This window comes from Cervus canadensis, chromosome 2 (assembly GCF_019320065.1).
Source record: "Cervus canadensis isolate Bull #8, Minnesota chromosome 2, ASM1932006v1, whole genome shotgun sequence".
In the NCBI taxonomy this organism is placed as follows: Eukaryota; Metazoa; Chordata; class Mammalia; order Artiodactyla; family Cervidae; genus Cervus; species Cervus canadensis.
Window position 1 is genome coordinate 2348724 of NC_057387.1, and position 16606 is coordinate 2365329.

A 16606-nucleotide genomic window follows, 5' to 3' on the forward strand; every position below is an offset into this window, starting at 1 on the left:
ACATAACACTTTGAGAACAGCATTGACTGTGAGCTGCTTATCTTCCTAATTATGCTGTCTTCTTTCATACCTCCATGCATTTTTGTATTTATCCAATTCTTGTGCTGCACGGCCTTTTCACTCCTGTACTCTTAGCGAATCTCTACCAGACCTTCTAGATTCAGTTCAAATGCCACTGCTGCAGGAAAGCGACGTGCAAACCTCTCAGTGGCTCTCCTATCTGGGCTCCTGTGGCCCTGAAAACATGCTACTAAGGCACGTGTCACAGTTTACAGCAAGAACGTGGTAACAAAGTTACCTTCTCCAGTGGTCCACAAGCTCTTGTCTTGAATCCTAGTCTTTAGCACAATGCTGGGCTCCGGCCACACAGTCAGTGTTTGCTGAACAAAAGGACCAGCGATTGAAATTGGGGGTTACATGGTAAAATGAGAGAAGCCTGTTATCAAAGGGCAAAAACTACATTTTTTGTTAACTCTAAACTGACTCAAGGTGCCAGGAAAGTTAAAATAAGGATAGGGTACTTTTAGACCTCAACTGACTTTTAAATTACTCATCTGTCCTTAGCTAAAGACTAACGCTAACCAGAGTCCTATGCAGCCTAAGTCAGAATATTTCACAGCTGGACACTAGATCCAACAAATGCTCAATGACCATGGAAGAAATGCTTAAAAAGAAGGTATTGGCTTTAAAAAAACAAATGGGAAAAAAATGCCCAGTAAAACCACGTGCTTCCTCCCCCCCCTTTGGCATTTCAGAGCACGGTATCAGACACAGGGCGTCATACTGTACACAGTGTCTAATATCTGTGGTGGCAGTTCCCACAGACAAGCTACTGTGATGCTTTTTTTTGTTCACTCATTCATTCACTCACAGAAACTGCTGAGCAGCTACTGCGGGCCAGTCACCACGGCAAAAGCAAAGGAAAGAACAGGTCCCTGAGATCCAGGATTTCTACAGGACAGATGGATTACTACAAATGGCCCTGGGCTTGTATCATTAAGCAGTTACTATTTAAATCCAGCCCGGTTCCAAAAATGTTCTCAAGTTCTCCTTGTACTTAACAGGTCACAAGTTACCTTGGGTAACCTCAAGAAGGCTGCTAAGCATTCTAATGCAGCCAGTCTGTATCGCAAGGCAATAACCTGTCTCGGGACACATCTACATTCAAAATGCAGCGTTTAGGGTAAGTTCACTACTGCTCTAATCTCCCAATGGGTAGAGGTTTGCTGAAAGACGGTTTTCTAAGAAGGAAAAGATTTGGATGAAGGCAGATGATGAGTGAAGCTGAGTTCGAGCTTCAACTAAAACTCTTGGCGTGTTAGGGCATGGAAGAATTCTCTGGATACCCTCGCCATGGAGAGTGGTGGAAAGAAACGCTTCCAGGGCAAACCCAGTCAGGGAAAGACGTAAGTCCACTGCATTTAGCACCATACTGGGGCCCAGACTTCGGCCTCCTTCAAGGTAAATACTAGGGGAGCTCAAGCCTAATTCTTAACAAACTACATTATAAATGACGGGCCAATCTCCGATATAGCTGCTCCCCTCACCCTTAGGCTGCCCCAAAGGTTCACTGCCGGGTTCCCACCCAGACTCTGGACAGCGCCCTGCCCTTCTCGGAAACACCTACCCAACCCAGGAGGGGTCCCCACAACCGCCGAGCCCACCCCAGTAGAACTACCCACTGCAGCCCCGCCCCGCCCGGGCCCCACGTGTCCGGCCCCACCCCGGCGCTGGCGGCCCTTTAAACACCCCCACCCTTACACAGTACCCCCCCACCCCGACCCGAACGGCAGCCGGAGAGGGACAAAACTCATGGCGTTCCGCCAGCTTCCGCCGCGGATCTCGTCCCGGACCACCCGGCCCGTGGGGCCTTCCACTCTGGGTCACAGCCCCTGGCGGCCCCAAGCCCGCGGCGGCCCGGCCAAGGAGTGTCGCTGCGGCCCAGCTGCGGGGCGGGGCCGGCGGGAGCGCAGGTCTCCGCCGCTGCCACGGCTGCCTCCGCCTGCTGCGAGGGCCGCCCGCTCGCCCGCCGCTGGGTGCGCTGCACGCGGGGGGCAGCCGCGGTGCAGAGGTTCATGCAGCGGCAGCGGCAGCGGCGGCGGCGGCGGCGGCTGCTGCTGCCGCCGCGGAGGCAGACAGACCGGGCGCCGCCGCCGCCGCCGCCCTCCCCCGGCTCCATGCCGCCACCGCTGCCGCCTCCTCCTCTCCGGCGAGGGGCGGGGGGCTCCGGCCCGGGGTGGGCACCACTCCTCGCAGCGCCGCTCCCCACCCTGCCCTCCGCTCGGGCCCTGGAGCTGGCGGGGGCGCCCGCTGCCTTCTAGGAGCGCACGCTCTCCGCGCGCCCTGCGGGAAAGAGGGGGCGGGTGTGGGCGGGGGCGGGCGGGCGTCGGGGCAGCCGGGACCCCGCAAGGCGGCGAGAGGAGGGGGCTGCCTCGGAGGATGCCCGGCGGCGGCTCCCCGCTCTTAGGCGCGAGCTGAGCCGGACCCAGAGCGGGCGGCGAGTCGCCATGCCGGTGTGACGGGCGCCCCCGGCTGCCCGCGCGGTCCCCGGCGCTGCCCCACGCCGCGCCGCGCCGGCGCCGGGCGGCAGGATGGGCTGTATCCAAAGCATTACCTGCAAGGCGAGGATCCGGCGCGAGAACATCGTCGTGTACGATGTGTGCGCCACCATCGACCAGTGCCCCACGCGCATCGAAGAGACCTCGCCCATCGTCCTGCGCTACAAGACCCCCTACTTCAAAGCTTCGGCCCGCGTGGTCATGCCCCCCATCCCCCGCCACGAGACCTGGGTGGTGGGCTGGATCCAGGCGTGCAACCAGATGGAGTTCTTCAACACCTACAGCGACCTGGGCATGTAAGCGACCGGCCGCGCGGAGTAGGAGCGGGGTCCGTGGCCCTGGTCTCTTCTCACCCCTACCCTCCTCCCCAGCTGCTTCTTACTGCTCTCCCCATCCTTTTTATAAACCTTCCTCCCGCCTCCTTTTCCATCTCCCTCCTCCCTACGCTTTTGTTTCAGTGACAGGGCTGATGTGTGTAGGGAGGCTCCTCGCGAAGGCATTTTCTCGTGGTTTGCTTCTGATTCCCTGTGAATGCTAGGAGCACGGTGCGGGGCGGGAAGAACGCTCTGAGGAGGGTTCAAGAGACGGAGGTGGGGGTGGCTGGCTAGTGCCCTGGGAGTTTCGGGGCGCCGTCTGTGCTTTGCAGGGCTTCTGGGGAAGAGTTTGGGGGGACCTGTAGAGAGTAGTGGAGTGCCGGGGGCGCGTGGGCTGTACCGCGCGTGCTTTGGAGAAACCCGAGCCGGTTTGGAGAGGAAGGTCCCAGGCGTCCAGCCTGGACTTGGTCTGCCCTTGTTCCTTCGACTGTTGACTTCGAGCCCTTGTCCCCCGAACCGGAAAGCCTGGAGGCGTTTCCCTCCGGAGCCGCACACCCGACAGCCACCTCTCTGGCTCAGCGCCCTCCGGAAGAGTACCGGAGGTGGTGGGAGTGGGAAGGCACCGGGCGCGTCCCAGCGGAGCAGGCTGATGGCCTTGTGCGAGCAGCCTCTGATTGGCGCGGTGCGATACGTGTCGTTGCTCAGTGAAAGTATGGGTCTCGTGTCGGTCTAGGGTCTTTACTTACTCCAAAACTTTATTCTCCGGCGCTGGGAGGGATTCCCCAGCGCCCACCGCCGAATTCTGTCGGCGAGCTGGGAGCTCTCCAACTTCTTTCAGCAGCGCCGCTCGGCGCGCGCCGGGCTCCGCAGCTGCGGTGGAGACCCGGGACCGCGGCGACTCCTCTGCCGCCAGGGGCCGACAACCTGCCCCGGAACCGCAGGCTGCTGACAGTCGCGTCCAGGACTTTTTCATTAACTAAATTTTCATAACTCCCTGCCAGCCTCCTTTCAGAAGTACACTCTGCGCAGTTGGCAACTACAATGGCTAAAAGGTTTGGGGCCTGCATTTCGCCTGCTGTTACAATGTAGGTCTAGAGCACCCTAATTAGCTTGCAGCCCATAGGGAAACCCTCTTCTGAAAAGTCAGCCTCATTTCATTAGTAATCTAAAACTCCAGAGTTCCCAAGGTTCATCTTTTGGATATGGATATAAGTTGGGAGAGTTTCCATTTTAAAAGGTCAGACTATCTTTTTAACAGCAGTTTGCAGGCTTTTTATTGCACTTTGAGAGCATGTAAGTTAACACTAGTCATAGGTGCTAAAAGGAATTTTGACAGGTTGCTTTGTTTCTCCCGGCTCCCACTCCCACCCTTTTCCCCACCCTGCAGAGTCTGAACTTTCCTCTCTAATCATAAAAACTCAATGCTGGAGAAAGCTCTTTCCCAGGGAAGATGTGTGACAGCCCGGTTTGCTCTGTCTCTGCACCCAGAGTGTTCTTGTCTTTCTGGAAGGCAGCTGGATGTGAGAAATAGGGGAAATCTTATTTGGGGTGAATTCTGGTGGCTCAGACGGTAAAGAATCTGCCTGCAGTTCAAGAGATCCCAGTTCAGACCCTGGGTTGGGACGATCCCCTGGAGAAGGAAATGGCTACCCACTCCAGTATTCTTGCCTGAAGAATCACATGGACAGAGGAGCCTGGTGGGCTACAGTCTCAAAGAGTTGGACACGACTGAGCAACTAACACACATGCCATTTAAGAACATACACACCCTCAAAAGAACTATTATATCTGAACATGTGTGTCTAGTAAAGATTTTTTTTTTTTTTAAAGAAACTCATTATTTCCAGCTAAATCAGAGAAAGCCCCAGACAGGCAAGGGCACCTTCGAGTTTGTTCTCTGGGCCTGGCCCTGGCGGCAGTGTGCAGCCTTGGTTGGGGACAGTAACTGCAGCCTGGGGCCACTCTGGGAGACACTAGGAGAGACTGAGCTGAAAGTCTTACTTTTCCCAAGACTTCGCAGCCAAGACTCTCTGTTGCCTCACATCTCCTGTAAATTAGTAATCTGAAAGTAAATAAATCGTTCTTTCATAAAAGAGAATATATTCTACCTCAGGAGAAGCCAGGGTGAGGTATAAACGGACATGGTAGTTGAACTTCCTTGACTCTGTGAGAAGATGTGTCCACGTGGGCACCCGCTTTAGGGTGTGAGTTGGTGTCTGCTCCGAGGGACACATTCTCCCTGACCCTTGCTTGCTGAGTTCCTGCCTTTGGGATTTGAAGGGGGAAGAAAGTTCTGCCTTTAAACTACCACTTTCAATATTTTATGATTCTTGGTTTTCATGTTGTTGTTGGCGGGGGACAAAAATAGTCCCCAAGAAATCGTAAAGCATATTATTTTAGACTTGTTTCTAGGGGCCCCCCTGTCTTTGTGGCTGCAACAATGGCTTGTGTGTGTTTAAGGCCCGTTTGGAGCCTGGATTTGATTGAACCAATTTCCACGAAATGTTTCGGCCCTGAAAACTTGGCGAGTGTAAACTTTCTGATAGAAACCCCTATTGCATGAAAGTCACTGCAACCTATTAGTTATTATGTCCATTTTAGCCAGTACCTTGAGTGGAGAAAACACTGCAGGCTGAATTTTCACCCTTGTGTAATGCTCTTGTTACATGAAGCATGGTATGATGAGAGACTATAGGTTATAAAACTGCCTTTTTCAACGTTTAAAAGGGACTATGCCAGAGGAAAACTGCAACTTAAAATGCCAAGAAAACTTTATCTATAGGTTTAAAGAAAACATGAGCTTTCTTGGTTTAAATTTCTCCACATTTCCAAGAAAGAGAAGGCTTCTACAGGAGCATTTGAAATAGCTGATGGTCAGGATAGCCAGAGCTTAATTTGAACTTGAATTCAAGTGACTTGAAACTCCCTCTAGTGATTCTGTCGGAAGCAGACTATTAATGCTTGTGGCCCCCATTTCTTTCTCATTTGTCCCTGATGAACCTGCTCCTGCAGCCCTGCCAAGACTGCTGCAAGGCTTCATCCTACAGGGAGGAAGAACCACTGGATTTTCTCAATCAACCCATCAATAAACAAATGTTTATTTTACCAACTGCCTCTGATGTGCCAGCGCCAGCAAAGAAAACAAAGGAATAAGCAGGCAGCTTCAGTGTTCCTCAGTGCAGGAGGTAAGGAGGCAAAGGCCGGTAGGCAGCAAAGGCCGGTGCTCCCAAGCAGTATAGGAGAAATGCCAGAGAAAGGGACCAGGCCAGGTGTTCTAGATGTGTAAAGACTCAAGCTAGATGCAAGGAATGGGTGAGATTCAACAAGGCAAGGAGGAGGGACTAGTTCTAAAGGGCAAGAACAGCAAATATACGGAGGTAGGAAATTACAAGGGGGCACACATAGGCAGTAGAGGAATTTTCAAGGCGAAGAACAGTGGGGGATAAAGTCAGAAAGGGTCTGTTGGGAAGGCCTAGAAGAGTAGATCTGGAAACGGGAAGGTTGAGATCAGATCTTCTTAACCAAAAGAGTATGAGGAAGCGCTTCATACCTTTTCAATGCCTCTTGGGCATACAGGAGCTTTTCGGTAGAGACTTAAGACCTTTATGATGGAACAGGTTTTTTTTTTCTAATTTATTGATATAGTTGACTTACAGTGTTGTGCCAATTTCTGCTGTACAGTGGAGTGATTCAGCCTATATGTATATATATATATATATGGGGTGGCTCAGCCGGTAAAGAATCCACCAGCAATGCAGGAGACTGGGTTCAATCCCTGGGTTGGGAAGATCCCTTGGAGGTGGGCATGGCAATCCACCCCTGTATTCTTGTCTAGAGAATCCCATGGACAGAGGAGACTGGTGGGCTACAGTCCATGGGGTCACAAAGAGTCAGACATGACTTGAGTGACTATGCACAAGCACATATATATGTTTACACACACACACACACACACACACACAGATATACACATACATACATTCTTTTCTGTTACGGTTTATCACAGGATATAGCACATTTCCTGTACAACACAGTAGGACCTTGTTGTATTCTATGTGTGATAGTTTGCATCTGCTAATCTCAGACTCCCAATCCATCCCTCCCCCCACCCCATGATGGAAGTTTTGAATGCTAGAGTACAATACCCAAGAATAAGGAATAGGGTTCATGTGCCGAAGATGCAGGCAAGTCTGAGGTCGGAGGAGAGCCGGCAGTGGCTGAAGAGCTTTCCCACTCCCCTCTGAGCCTCGGTGTGGTGTCTTCTAGAGCTGTGAGGGTCAGCTCTGGTCAGCTTAGGGTTGATGGTGTAGGGTTTGGAGAACCTTGGCCTGGGTGAAGCTTGAGGAGGTGAGAGCGCACTCCTCACCTTCAGGACACAGCTCCTGCCTGTCTCTCTCCTGCTCCCGCAGAGGGTCATTATCGAAGGTTTGACCATACCCACCCACCTCTGTTACCTTTTCAGTTTATTCCAAGCTGGTTTCTCTCAGTTGCAGATTTGCGCTTACTCAGCTCGTCTGGGCTTTCCACATTGCCAGACCCAGCGGACACCTACCTTTTCATCAATATTCCACATAGTTGACAGCTTCCTGTTTCTTGAATCACTTCCATCACTTAGCTCTCATGCTGCTTTCCTGGCTGTTCTCCTATCTGACCTCAAAATGCAGTTCATTGGGACATTTCCCATTCTGTACTGGATGGATAGTTATTTCACCCACCCCAATGGCACCAGATGGTCTCTGGGATACAGAGTCACCTGCAGTACAGGCGTATGTGTCCACACACAGTTTCCACTTGGCTGGCTGAAAGAAATCTCAAGCTAAATGTATCCAAACCTGCACTCTTGATCTCCTCTACAGCTCCCACCTAAAAGCTACACCTCTACCATTCTTTCCCATCTTAGTAGCACCTTCAGTCCCTGGGTTGCTTCAGCTGAAAATCTGTTTGTCACTTTAGATATTTCCCCATTCATTCATTCCATTATCAAATCCTGCTGATCCCATCCCGCAGGTAACTCTAATCCAACCACCACTTTCTGTATCCCCCTCTTCCACCGTAGGACATGTCATCATCCCCTATCACTTGCTCCCCTATCACTTCTGACCAAACTTGCCACCTCTGTTCTTGCCCTCCACCCAGTCTATCCCCCATATGATAGTCAAGTGATGTTTTAGAAATATAAATGCTGTTGCTTTCTTGCTTAAACCCTTTAATGGCTTCCTGTTACAATCCCAAGATAAAATTTGAAAATCTCTTCCCACCCTGAATTTCTGTTCTTAAGCCCCCTTCAACCTTTTCTCATTTCTTCAGAGGAATGAGCTTCATCCTGATTCAGAACTTTTCCACGTGCTGCCCTCTGTCTGAAATGCTCTACACACCTACCCTTTTCTAGCAAATTCCTATTCCTCATTCAGGTCTCAGCCGATACCTCAGAGGGGCAACCCTGAGTTCATAGTTTATATTAGGGTTCTCCTGTTCTCTTGAGTAGCACACTATTCTTTTAGTTGTTACGGTTAGTAAGCAGGTATTTATATGTTTACTTAACTTCTGATTTAGCTACAGGACTGTAAGTCCCGTTAAAGCAGGTGTTATATACATTTTATTTCTCTGAATAGTGCTTGGCCCATAACAGGTGTTAAACATTTGATCAAAATAAAGGAGCCATCTTTCTAACCTCAAATAGTCTGTGTCCCTTTCAACAAATCATGTCTCTCTGAAAAATTAGCCTTTCGTGTAAAACCTGGTGCTAATCCACAAATCTCTCTAACTCCCAACACTCCAGCAGTCGCTTCACACACGAGCAGTTGAGCTCCACTGTGTTTTTGTGTCATCTTGAGCTACATTGTCCCACGAGATTCCCTGCTCCTCAGCCCAGGGCTCGTGTCTGTCACATCCTCTGTCTCCCTGTGGTGTTCTGAACACCAGGAGTGGGTCTCAGTAAGCATAGTCCCCTCACGTAGCCGGCCGCAGAGTGGCATTCAGCGTCTGCCCAAGGAGATGGGACATGGAAACCATGTGGTAACACAATTCTGCCCGCATCATTAACTCACGGCCTGAACTCAGGACTTCTGGAGGTGATGGTCCTAGCCAGCACTTAAACACCTGTCCTGATAGGGTGACTGCCCCGAAAGCAAACACTGCCCTTGTTCAGGGCGGCCTGTGCAGCCTAGCTTTGAGTGTGGCCCTCGCCGGTCATTCAGGCATTTTGCTCTTGCGGACCAGCTCGCCTCATGCGTCCCAGGATCCCGATGAGCGTGCTGGTGCGGTGTCCCGCCAGGCTCACTGCTCCTCAGCGGCCGGCTGCCATGTCCTCAGTCTCCCTGTGGAGACCAGAACCAACACCCATCCCCCGTTCCCATGACACCCCCAGGCAGGGCCCTCATTATCTGGAAGCAGTGAAGGCTGGTCCTCACCAGAAACAATGGGGACCCCTGTCCCAGAGCATCAGATGGGAAGGCAGGATCCAATTCCCTTATTAAAGTCCTGAGTGCCCTTGAAGGGGAGGCGGCCTAACCCTTTGCCTCTAATCTTCTCCATCTCGGCAAAAGAGGAGCAGCAGCAGATTAGCTGGTCTTATCAGGAAGCATTAATCTCACTGGAGATAAAGCACAACTCTGGAGTTGGAGGGGGTTGGAGGAACAGGCAAGGAAACATGATTCAGAAAAAGAAGGGGAGCAATACGTGGGAGTTGAAAACAAAATGTGGCTCGCGTAGCATGGGATGATAAAACACAGCTGCCCTGCATGGAGAAAGCGGGATGGGTGAGCTGGGAGGTGTGGGCCTGCAGGGCGTCAGCGACCTTCCACACGACCGCAGCGGTAGGTGCTGTGTGCGGGGTCAGGTCTGCAGACGCTTCGTGTTCCAGGTTAAAGAAGGCTGCCAGTCGAGTCAGGAAATGCAGAACCTAGTGTAAGATGCAAGATCCCACACATCCCCTTCCCTCTGATTTGTGGAGTGCTCTGATCTTGTCTCACCCTCTCTATTATGACCCTGGGAGCTAGATGCTCTGATTATATCTCTTGAGAAAACTGAGGCTCGGGGTCAGAGGACTTGCCTGAGACCATGCATCTAGTCAGTGGCTGAGCTGAATCTTTGTGAGAGTGTGGGGCCAGGAGGGTGGAGTACCAGGTCCATCCACTGCTGAGCTCATTCCCTGGGAGCAGGGGGACACCTCCTCACCTCTCGGGGACCCCAAGCTGGCCGGGACCGCAGGGTTTAGTCCTGTGCTGGCTCCTCCAGGATCTTCCCTGGGGCTCACATGTCCACCCAGATGGGCAGCTCTGGACCTCAGCAGTCACACAGACCCCTCAGTTATTGGACTTGTGAGCCCGTTCATCCCTCAAACTCTCCAGACAATTGCTGTTTGGACAGATGATTAAGAAGAAAAAGAGGACCCCCTTCTGATAGTGGGAAGGACCCCTGGCTCTACCCTCAGCTCATCGGACATTCCGCTGGCTCCTAGGAATTCTTGTACTATTATTGCAAGGTTCACTCAGGCCACTGTGTTAGCTGTGTGGACCCTGCTCCCTCAGCAGCTCTGACACAAGTCAGTTGGAACTGTCCACTGTGCCGGTTAAGGGTATGCCAGCTATCTCTCCAGCACAGGGATTTGAGTCAGAAGACCTTGGATTTGATTCCCAGCCATATGACCTTTGGCGGATTCCTTAACACTCTAATGTCTAGTTTGCATTCATGTAAATAGACAGCAAGAAGTCCTGTCCTGTCTACTTGGCTGGGGGTCCGGAATCAAGTGAGATGAAAACTGTGAAAGTGTTCTCCAAACTAGCGTATTGTGCACATGTGTGGTTTTTTTTTTTTTTATTTTTTTATAGAGCATGACTGTTATTGGGCTTCCCGAGTGGCTCAGCAGTAAAGAGGTCGGAAAGATCCCCTGGAGAAGGAAATGGCAACCCACTCCAGTACTCTTGCCTGGAGAATCCCATGGATGGAGGAGCCTGGTGGGCTGCAGTCCATGGGGTCACAAAGAGTCAGACATGACAGAGCGACTAAACAGCAACTTGGCTGTTGTTACTAGAGGGTGGCTCTGGATCAGCCTCAAGGAATAGGGAGCTTGTGGCTTCCCGGGCAGAGAGAAGCATTCACACTCTGGGGAAGGGTCCCTCATGCATCAGCCATGCTGATCAGAGGGGAGTCAGAGTCCCCTCTGAGTCAGAGGGGAGGAGAAAGTCTCACTTTATACTTCAGAGCCCCGGCTGTTTTCATTCACACTCAGAGGACGGGGGTAGTAGCTACTACCTGTTGTCCCACCCAGAGGTTGCCCTCCCAGAGCTGCTCTGAGCTGTGGACTGGGCCGCAGCCAGGACCCTGCCGCTCCCCAGCCTTGGCGCCATGGCTGCATCTCAGCCAGGTCCTCGTGGAGACTGCCTGCCCTGCCCACAGACCCCCTGGGGTAAGTGTCAGTTAGGCCCCAGATGAGGAGCCAGGGACTTGGGGCTGAAGTGATGCTGTGCTGACCCTCTTCAGGAAGGCCTGGAGTTTCCAGCCTGGGTGGACAATGAGACCCACACCTGAAATAATTTGTGTCCAAAACTATTTCTAATACATTCTTCCTGATGCATCTTTAGTAAATCTTTAACATATACTTTCATGAATTTGTCTCTTTAGAAGAGAACCTCACATAATCCTGAAATCATGAGACCTACTTAGGACAGTCATTTTTCCTATTTCAGATAAGCAAGCTGATTAAATAACTCATGTGCTCAAAGTCACTGTGGCAGGCACTGGTAGAATCCTGGCTCCCTCCTGCCCTCCTGGCCACCTCTGTACCGGAGGTGGGGATGAGAGAGCTCATCCCCAGGGCTGTGTGGGTGGAGCCCCAGGGCTGGCCGGCACACAGGCATTTTGGACAGCATCGTTTATGGTCTCTGAAGATGAGAGTGGGTAGATAGGAATATCTAAATGTGTTCCAAAAAGGCAAACAGAAATTTTCAGGCTCTCCAATTAAGCAAAATAAATACGGCCGTGTGCCACCTGATGGCACCTCGGTGGGGTTACTGTGACAGGCCTGGCTCAAAAAGCCTCTGGCTGACTGGCTCTTGAGACCTGACCTTTCCAAGCTGGGGTGTCGGCTGTGTCAGGCCAGGGTGCTTGGAGGCTGTCAGAAGTCTGGCTGATGGGAAGCAGTAAATCGGCATCCTCAGTCAGCAAGCTCAACAGCATTCTGAAGGGACAGGCAGGCCAGGGAGGTCACGGTTCGTGGGCATGAGTGGTGACAGGGACAGCCTTTGGCAAGGCTGGAAACTGCCAGAAACAGGCAAATGAAATGTTCCTTTGCCCTGGGCATGGGTAAGGGGAGTGAGTCAGGATCTGGCGTGTGTCGGGAGGGAAGACTTGAAAGAGAATGAGAGGTGGCTTCTCCCTCCGCCTCCTCCCAAGAGCCACCAGCTGAGCCTCCATTCCAAAATGGCAAATGACAGCCTTCACGCCAAAGCCTGGGCAACTCGCCTCAAGACCAGGTTTTAACTGACTCAAATATCTGGGACTCTTTCAAATTTCCACAAATAAACTTCACTTTTTTTTTTTTTTTTTTGAGGAAGGATAAGAGATTTATGCTAAAGAACGAAACCCAAATTCCTATTGAAGATTTCTTCCTGGCCCTTGGAGGCAGGGAGCCTGTCTTCCTGGGACACATGCGCACTTTAAGAAATGGGCAGGCATTAGGTTATTGTCTGTCTCCCCACAGGCTGTAAACAGTGTATTGAACTTAATGATGATCGCAGCCACCATTTGTTGAAGACTTAGCCAGTGCTAGATGCTTCATATGCACTGAGACAGGTACCATACTATGCCCATATTAGAGACAACAAAACCAAGGCCCAGAGAGGGTGGGTAACTTCCCCAGCATTACCCAGCTCGCAAGCGACAGAGCTAGGATCAGAACGCACGATTCCAGTGACTCCTTACCATGTTTCACCGCCGCATTAAGGCCAAATGGTAGAGTGAACGAATGAACGCATGGATGAGCAGAGAGCGTTCAAGATAATGCTCTTGAGTGCTTGCTTTTGTCCTTACTGTGGAGACTTGGGGAACAAAGGGCTTAAATCACTTTGGAAGCAGCCAGTCTCGTCACCTCCCCACTGGTTTGCTCAGCTGGTCCAGGCATGTTAATGAGGTCAGGGTCTTGGGGTCAGACCCAGGGGACCCTCCCAGCACCCAGGTCAGCGCTCTGCTTTTCCAGCTGCCTCGCACAAGACTGCTTCCAGGTACCAGTCAGAGCAGACTCGAGGTTACAGGGCAGAGGCACAGCCGGGAAAATTCGAGTGGCGGGTCAACAGAGTCACCCTTGACTTGGGGGTGTTAGGGCCGTGTGGGAAATCATGTAGCCCAGCTGCTCATGTTGCAGACGGGGACAGTGAGCCCCAGAGAGGGGCCCTGACACAGCGAGTGAGTGCTGGGGCCAGGAAGAGACCCAGGTCTCTCTGCCTCCACAGCCAATGTTCTTCATCACCAGGCCACACCAGGCCTGACGGGGAGCAGAGAGCTCACTCCATGTCAAGGCTGGGGCACCCCTGCTCTGCAATGCAGTCATCAGGAGTCAGCGCCACCTATTTTTCTATCCCCCCGTTTGTTGAGGTTCCGAGTCTGTGGGCCGCCCAAGGGAGGACCTAGCACAGCCCTTCTGCACAGAGAGGAACTCAGATGGGCCCCAGGGAATGGCTACCCAGTTGCCAGGAGCACAGAGACCAGCCTCTTCCCAGTGTCCGTAGGCAGTGATTAGCAAACCAGAAAGGAGAGGGGCTCCCCGGAGACGCCCATCACAGATGGCAGGAAACAGGAGGACTTGGCAGCCAGGGGAGGAGGCATGCATGGGAAAATTGAACATTGAGATTCAGCTCGGATGCCCAACAACCCAGAAACCATTTCCTCCGCCCCTCAATGCTCCCCAGCCCCAGCCCAGGTGCCGAGGCCATCCCCGGGCCCCTGGGCCCCTGCCCACAGGCGGCAGGGTAGCTCCAGGGCCCCTGGCAGCTCCAGAAGAAATGAGATCCAAGTGATGTCAGAGATGACAGATTGTGTGGGGGCCAGGGCCCTCCCCTGACAGCGGGGCTCAGCTGGGTGGCCCCTGTGGAGCAGAGCAGATGGGGAGTCTGAAAGGGAGATCCTGGAAGCCTGGAGACTGTTTCTATTGTGGCTTTTAGTTGGGTTTTCTCATTTTTTTTTTCCTTTTATATTTTGTGAACTCGATACAGTTTAGCATCGTGTTCTGATCCAATTGTGCCGTGTCTGCTTACTCTAAAGGAGGTGGGTGGGGGGAGGAGCAGGAGCGAGCAGGCGGGGCTACAGAACAGTTTGCTTTGCCTTGTTGGGATCTGAGGGATGGGTTAGAGGAAGCGGGAGCTGAGTGTGTGCCTCCATGCGGCCTGTCACCTCTGCCTATCTGGCTGAATCCGAGATCTTTGCACCACTCCAGACTGCCTCTCCTGAGGAAGATTCTAGAAGTTCAGCATGATGTCAGGGAGTCTGCTTTCTCCACACATGGTCCCATTCCAGCCTCAGCCCTCCCTTTCAAAACCTGTACTAGTGACCTACCTCTGGCTTTCTCTAGAGGCCTCCCTGGAGGAGGAGGCACCTTTAGGTCTCCTGTCTGATCAGCCTGTATTTGGGAAGGCTTTGCCTGCCTTCATCGCTGTCCAACACTGGTGCTGTCTCGTGTCCATCTCAGTATCTCTCTGCTTGCCCTCTGACCCTGTCTCTGGTCAGGCGCTCTTTCAAGCTGTTGGGCTTTAGCCAGATGCCTGCTCCCAGGCCCCCTGTCCTCCTGGCCCTCCCTGTCAGGCTTACTCTCTCCCTCTGAGGGGGGAACACAAATGCAGAGGGGGCTGCTGCCAGAGAAGCTCACACACCCCTCTGTCCTCCTTGGACCCTCTAAGCCTGTCCTGGACTTCCTCCTCCATCTCATGAGTGAGCATGGTCTCTGTAAAGAAAGCTGCTTGTGCCTTAAGTGGGCAGCTGATGTTCTGGAGGTCTGGTGAGGAAGCTGGAACAGCTAGAACCACAGCACCAGAGACAGCCTCAGAGCAGCTGGGGAAAGGGATGAGGGGATCAGTTTGACACACTTTCAGGTCTAGTCGGCACACAGTCTGGAGCAGAGAGGAGGCATGAAAGGAGGTTCAGAACCTGCTTTACAGCCCTTGGCTTCTCAGCAGCCATCAGAAGGTGGGTGTCGAGCAGCCGCTCAGATAAAGAGGACGACCGGCAGGGAGGGACAGAGTCCAGGGAAACCACAGTCAGCCTAATTCCCGCCCAGCGCACTAAGCAAGCTCTTGACCCTTTGTCCTCCCAGGTGTGAACTTGCAGGGGAGTGGCCCGTCCTTGTTTGGGCCACCACCCTACCTCACGACCGATGCCAGAGAATAACCACCCTCAGAGTCTTCCCTGCAGAAAAGCCCCCTCAGGTAACTTTGTCCACATGGGTAGTCGAGCTGAGTGGCCCCGACTGAGAGGCTTCTGAAATGGAAGGGAGGACAGGAGCCGGGAACTCCAAAGTGGTCCCTCTGCAGCCAAGGCAAACATCCTCTGCCCGGGCCAGTGTCGGCTCCTCTTAGATGTCTCTGGAAGAGTTCGTCTTTTCAGGGCCTAAATCCCACCGGGAACCTAGACTATCTGGCTACTAGTGGGGTTGCTAAATCACTGTTGAAAAGACTTTCAGAAATGGACCTGATGCATGATTAGACAGGGAGTTGGACCCAAAGCAAGGCTGACAGAGAGGGGTGCAGACAAGGGCCCCTCTCTCCCGCAGCAGCCCCCAGGCCTCACCGCTGAATGGAAGGGGAGAATTTGTCGACATGAGAAGGTTTTCATGGAAACTGTCAACCTGAGGATCTGTGCACGGTCACCTTTCCATCAGGTGGCCAATGGTCTTTCGCCGAATGGTTGAATAGTGGCGTGGATCCCACCCCAAAGCTGAGACGTGGGTACAGCCCTCATGGAGGATTGTTTGTGTCCACTTGGAACTGAAGATGGTTTCCTCTCCACTCACAGAGGCCATAGTTTCTGCAGTTTGTATCAATGCCTTCAGACTTGGGATGGAGGAGTCACAGGCCAGGTACCCCTACAATCAGACAAACAACCACTGTTGAGCCAAGAATAGTGGGGATGCTTCTAGATCAGAACACAGGCATGTTTATGTGGTTATTCCGAGAAAGAAATCCCCTACTTGGATGCCAAGAGGTTTTTTTCAAGATTTACCCTCAGCGTCTGGTGCTTCCTGAAATGTCTGGTTGTCAGAATTGGTATCTAGAATTACATGCTAGTGTCTGTGTCCATGAAAAGGAAAAGCATCTTGGAGTGTTGTCATGCCATCTTGAAAGAACAAAGACACTGAAAAAGTATTCTCCTAGAAATAGCTCTGGTTAAATGGAAGCAGAGTAGCCAGAGAGAAAGAAGTGGGTGGGATGGTCAGGCTGTCTTCATTGGCTAAGCATATATCTACAGTTCAAGAGCGCAGACCAGTTTACAAGGTAGCAGCGAACTCTTGAACAAGTCTACATGCAGTTGTTTCCAGTATCAAGTGTTTGTTTTCTTCGGATGCATCCCTGTTTGTCAACAGTGGGATATTTACATGACCCAGGACAGAACTGAGGTGGGTCTCCCTTACAGAAATCACTTTTCAAAGGAGCTCAAAACCCCAGTACCAGGCTACTCCATTTAGCTTCTGAACATTCCCGACGGGCTTCTATGTATGCTTTAAATGAATGTATTTTTACTATTTCTTAT

General features: G+C 52.2%; 1 protein-coding gene across 1 annotated transcript in view; it reads left to right on the forward strand.

Moving 5' to 3' along the window:
- Positions 1-2053: 2053 nt before the first annotated feature.
- FAM78B (family with sequence similarity 78 member B) overlaps positions 2054-16606 on the forward strand; it is a 94925-nt gene continuing 80372 nt past the window's right edge. Inside the window, exon 1 of the mRNA XM_043450404.1 lies at positions 2054-2854. Coding sequence (XP_043306339.1) covers positions 2592-2854 — 263 coding nt within the window. The 5' untranslated portion in view covers positions 2054-2591. The remainder of the gene's footprint in view (positions 2855-16606) is intronic.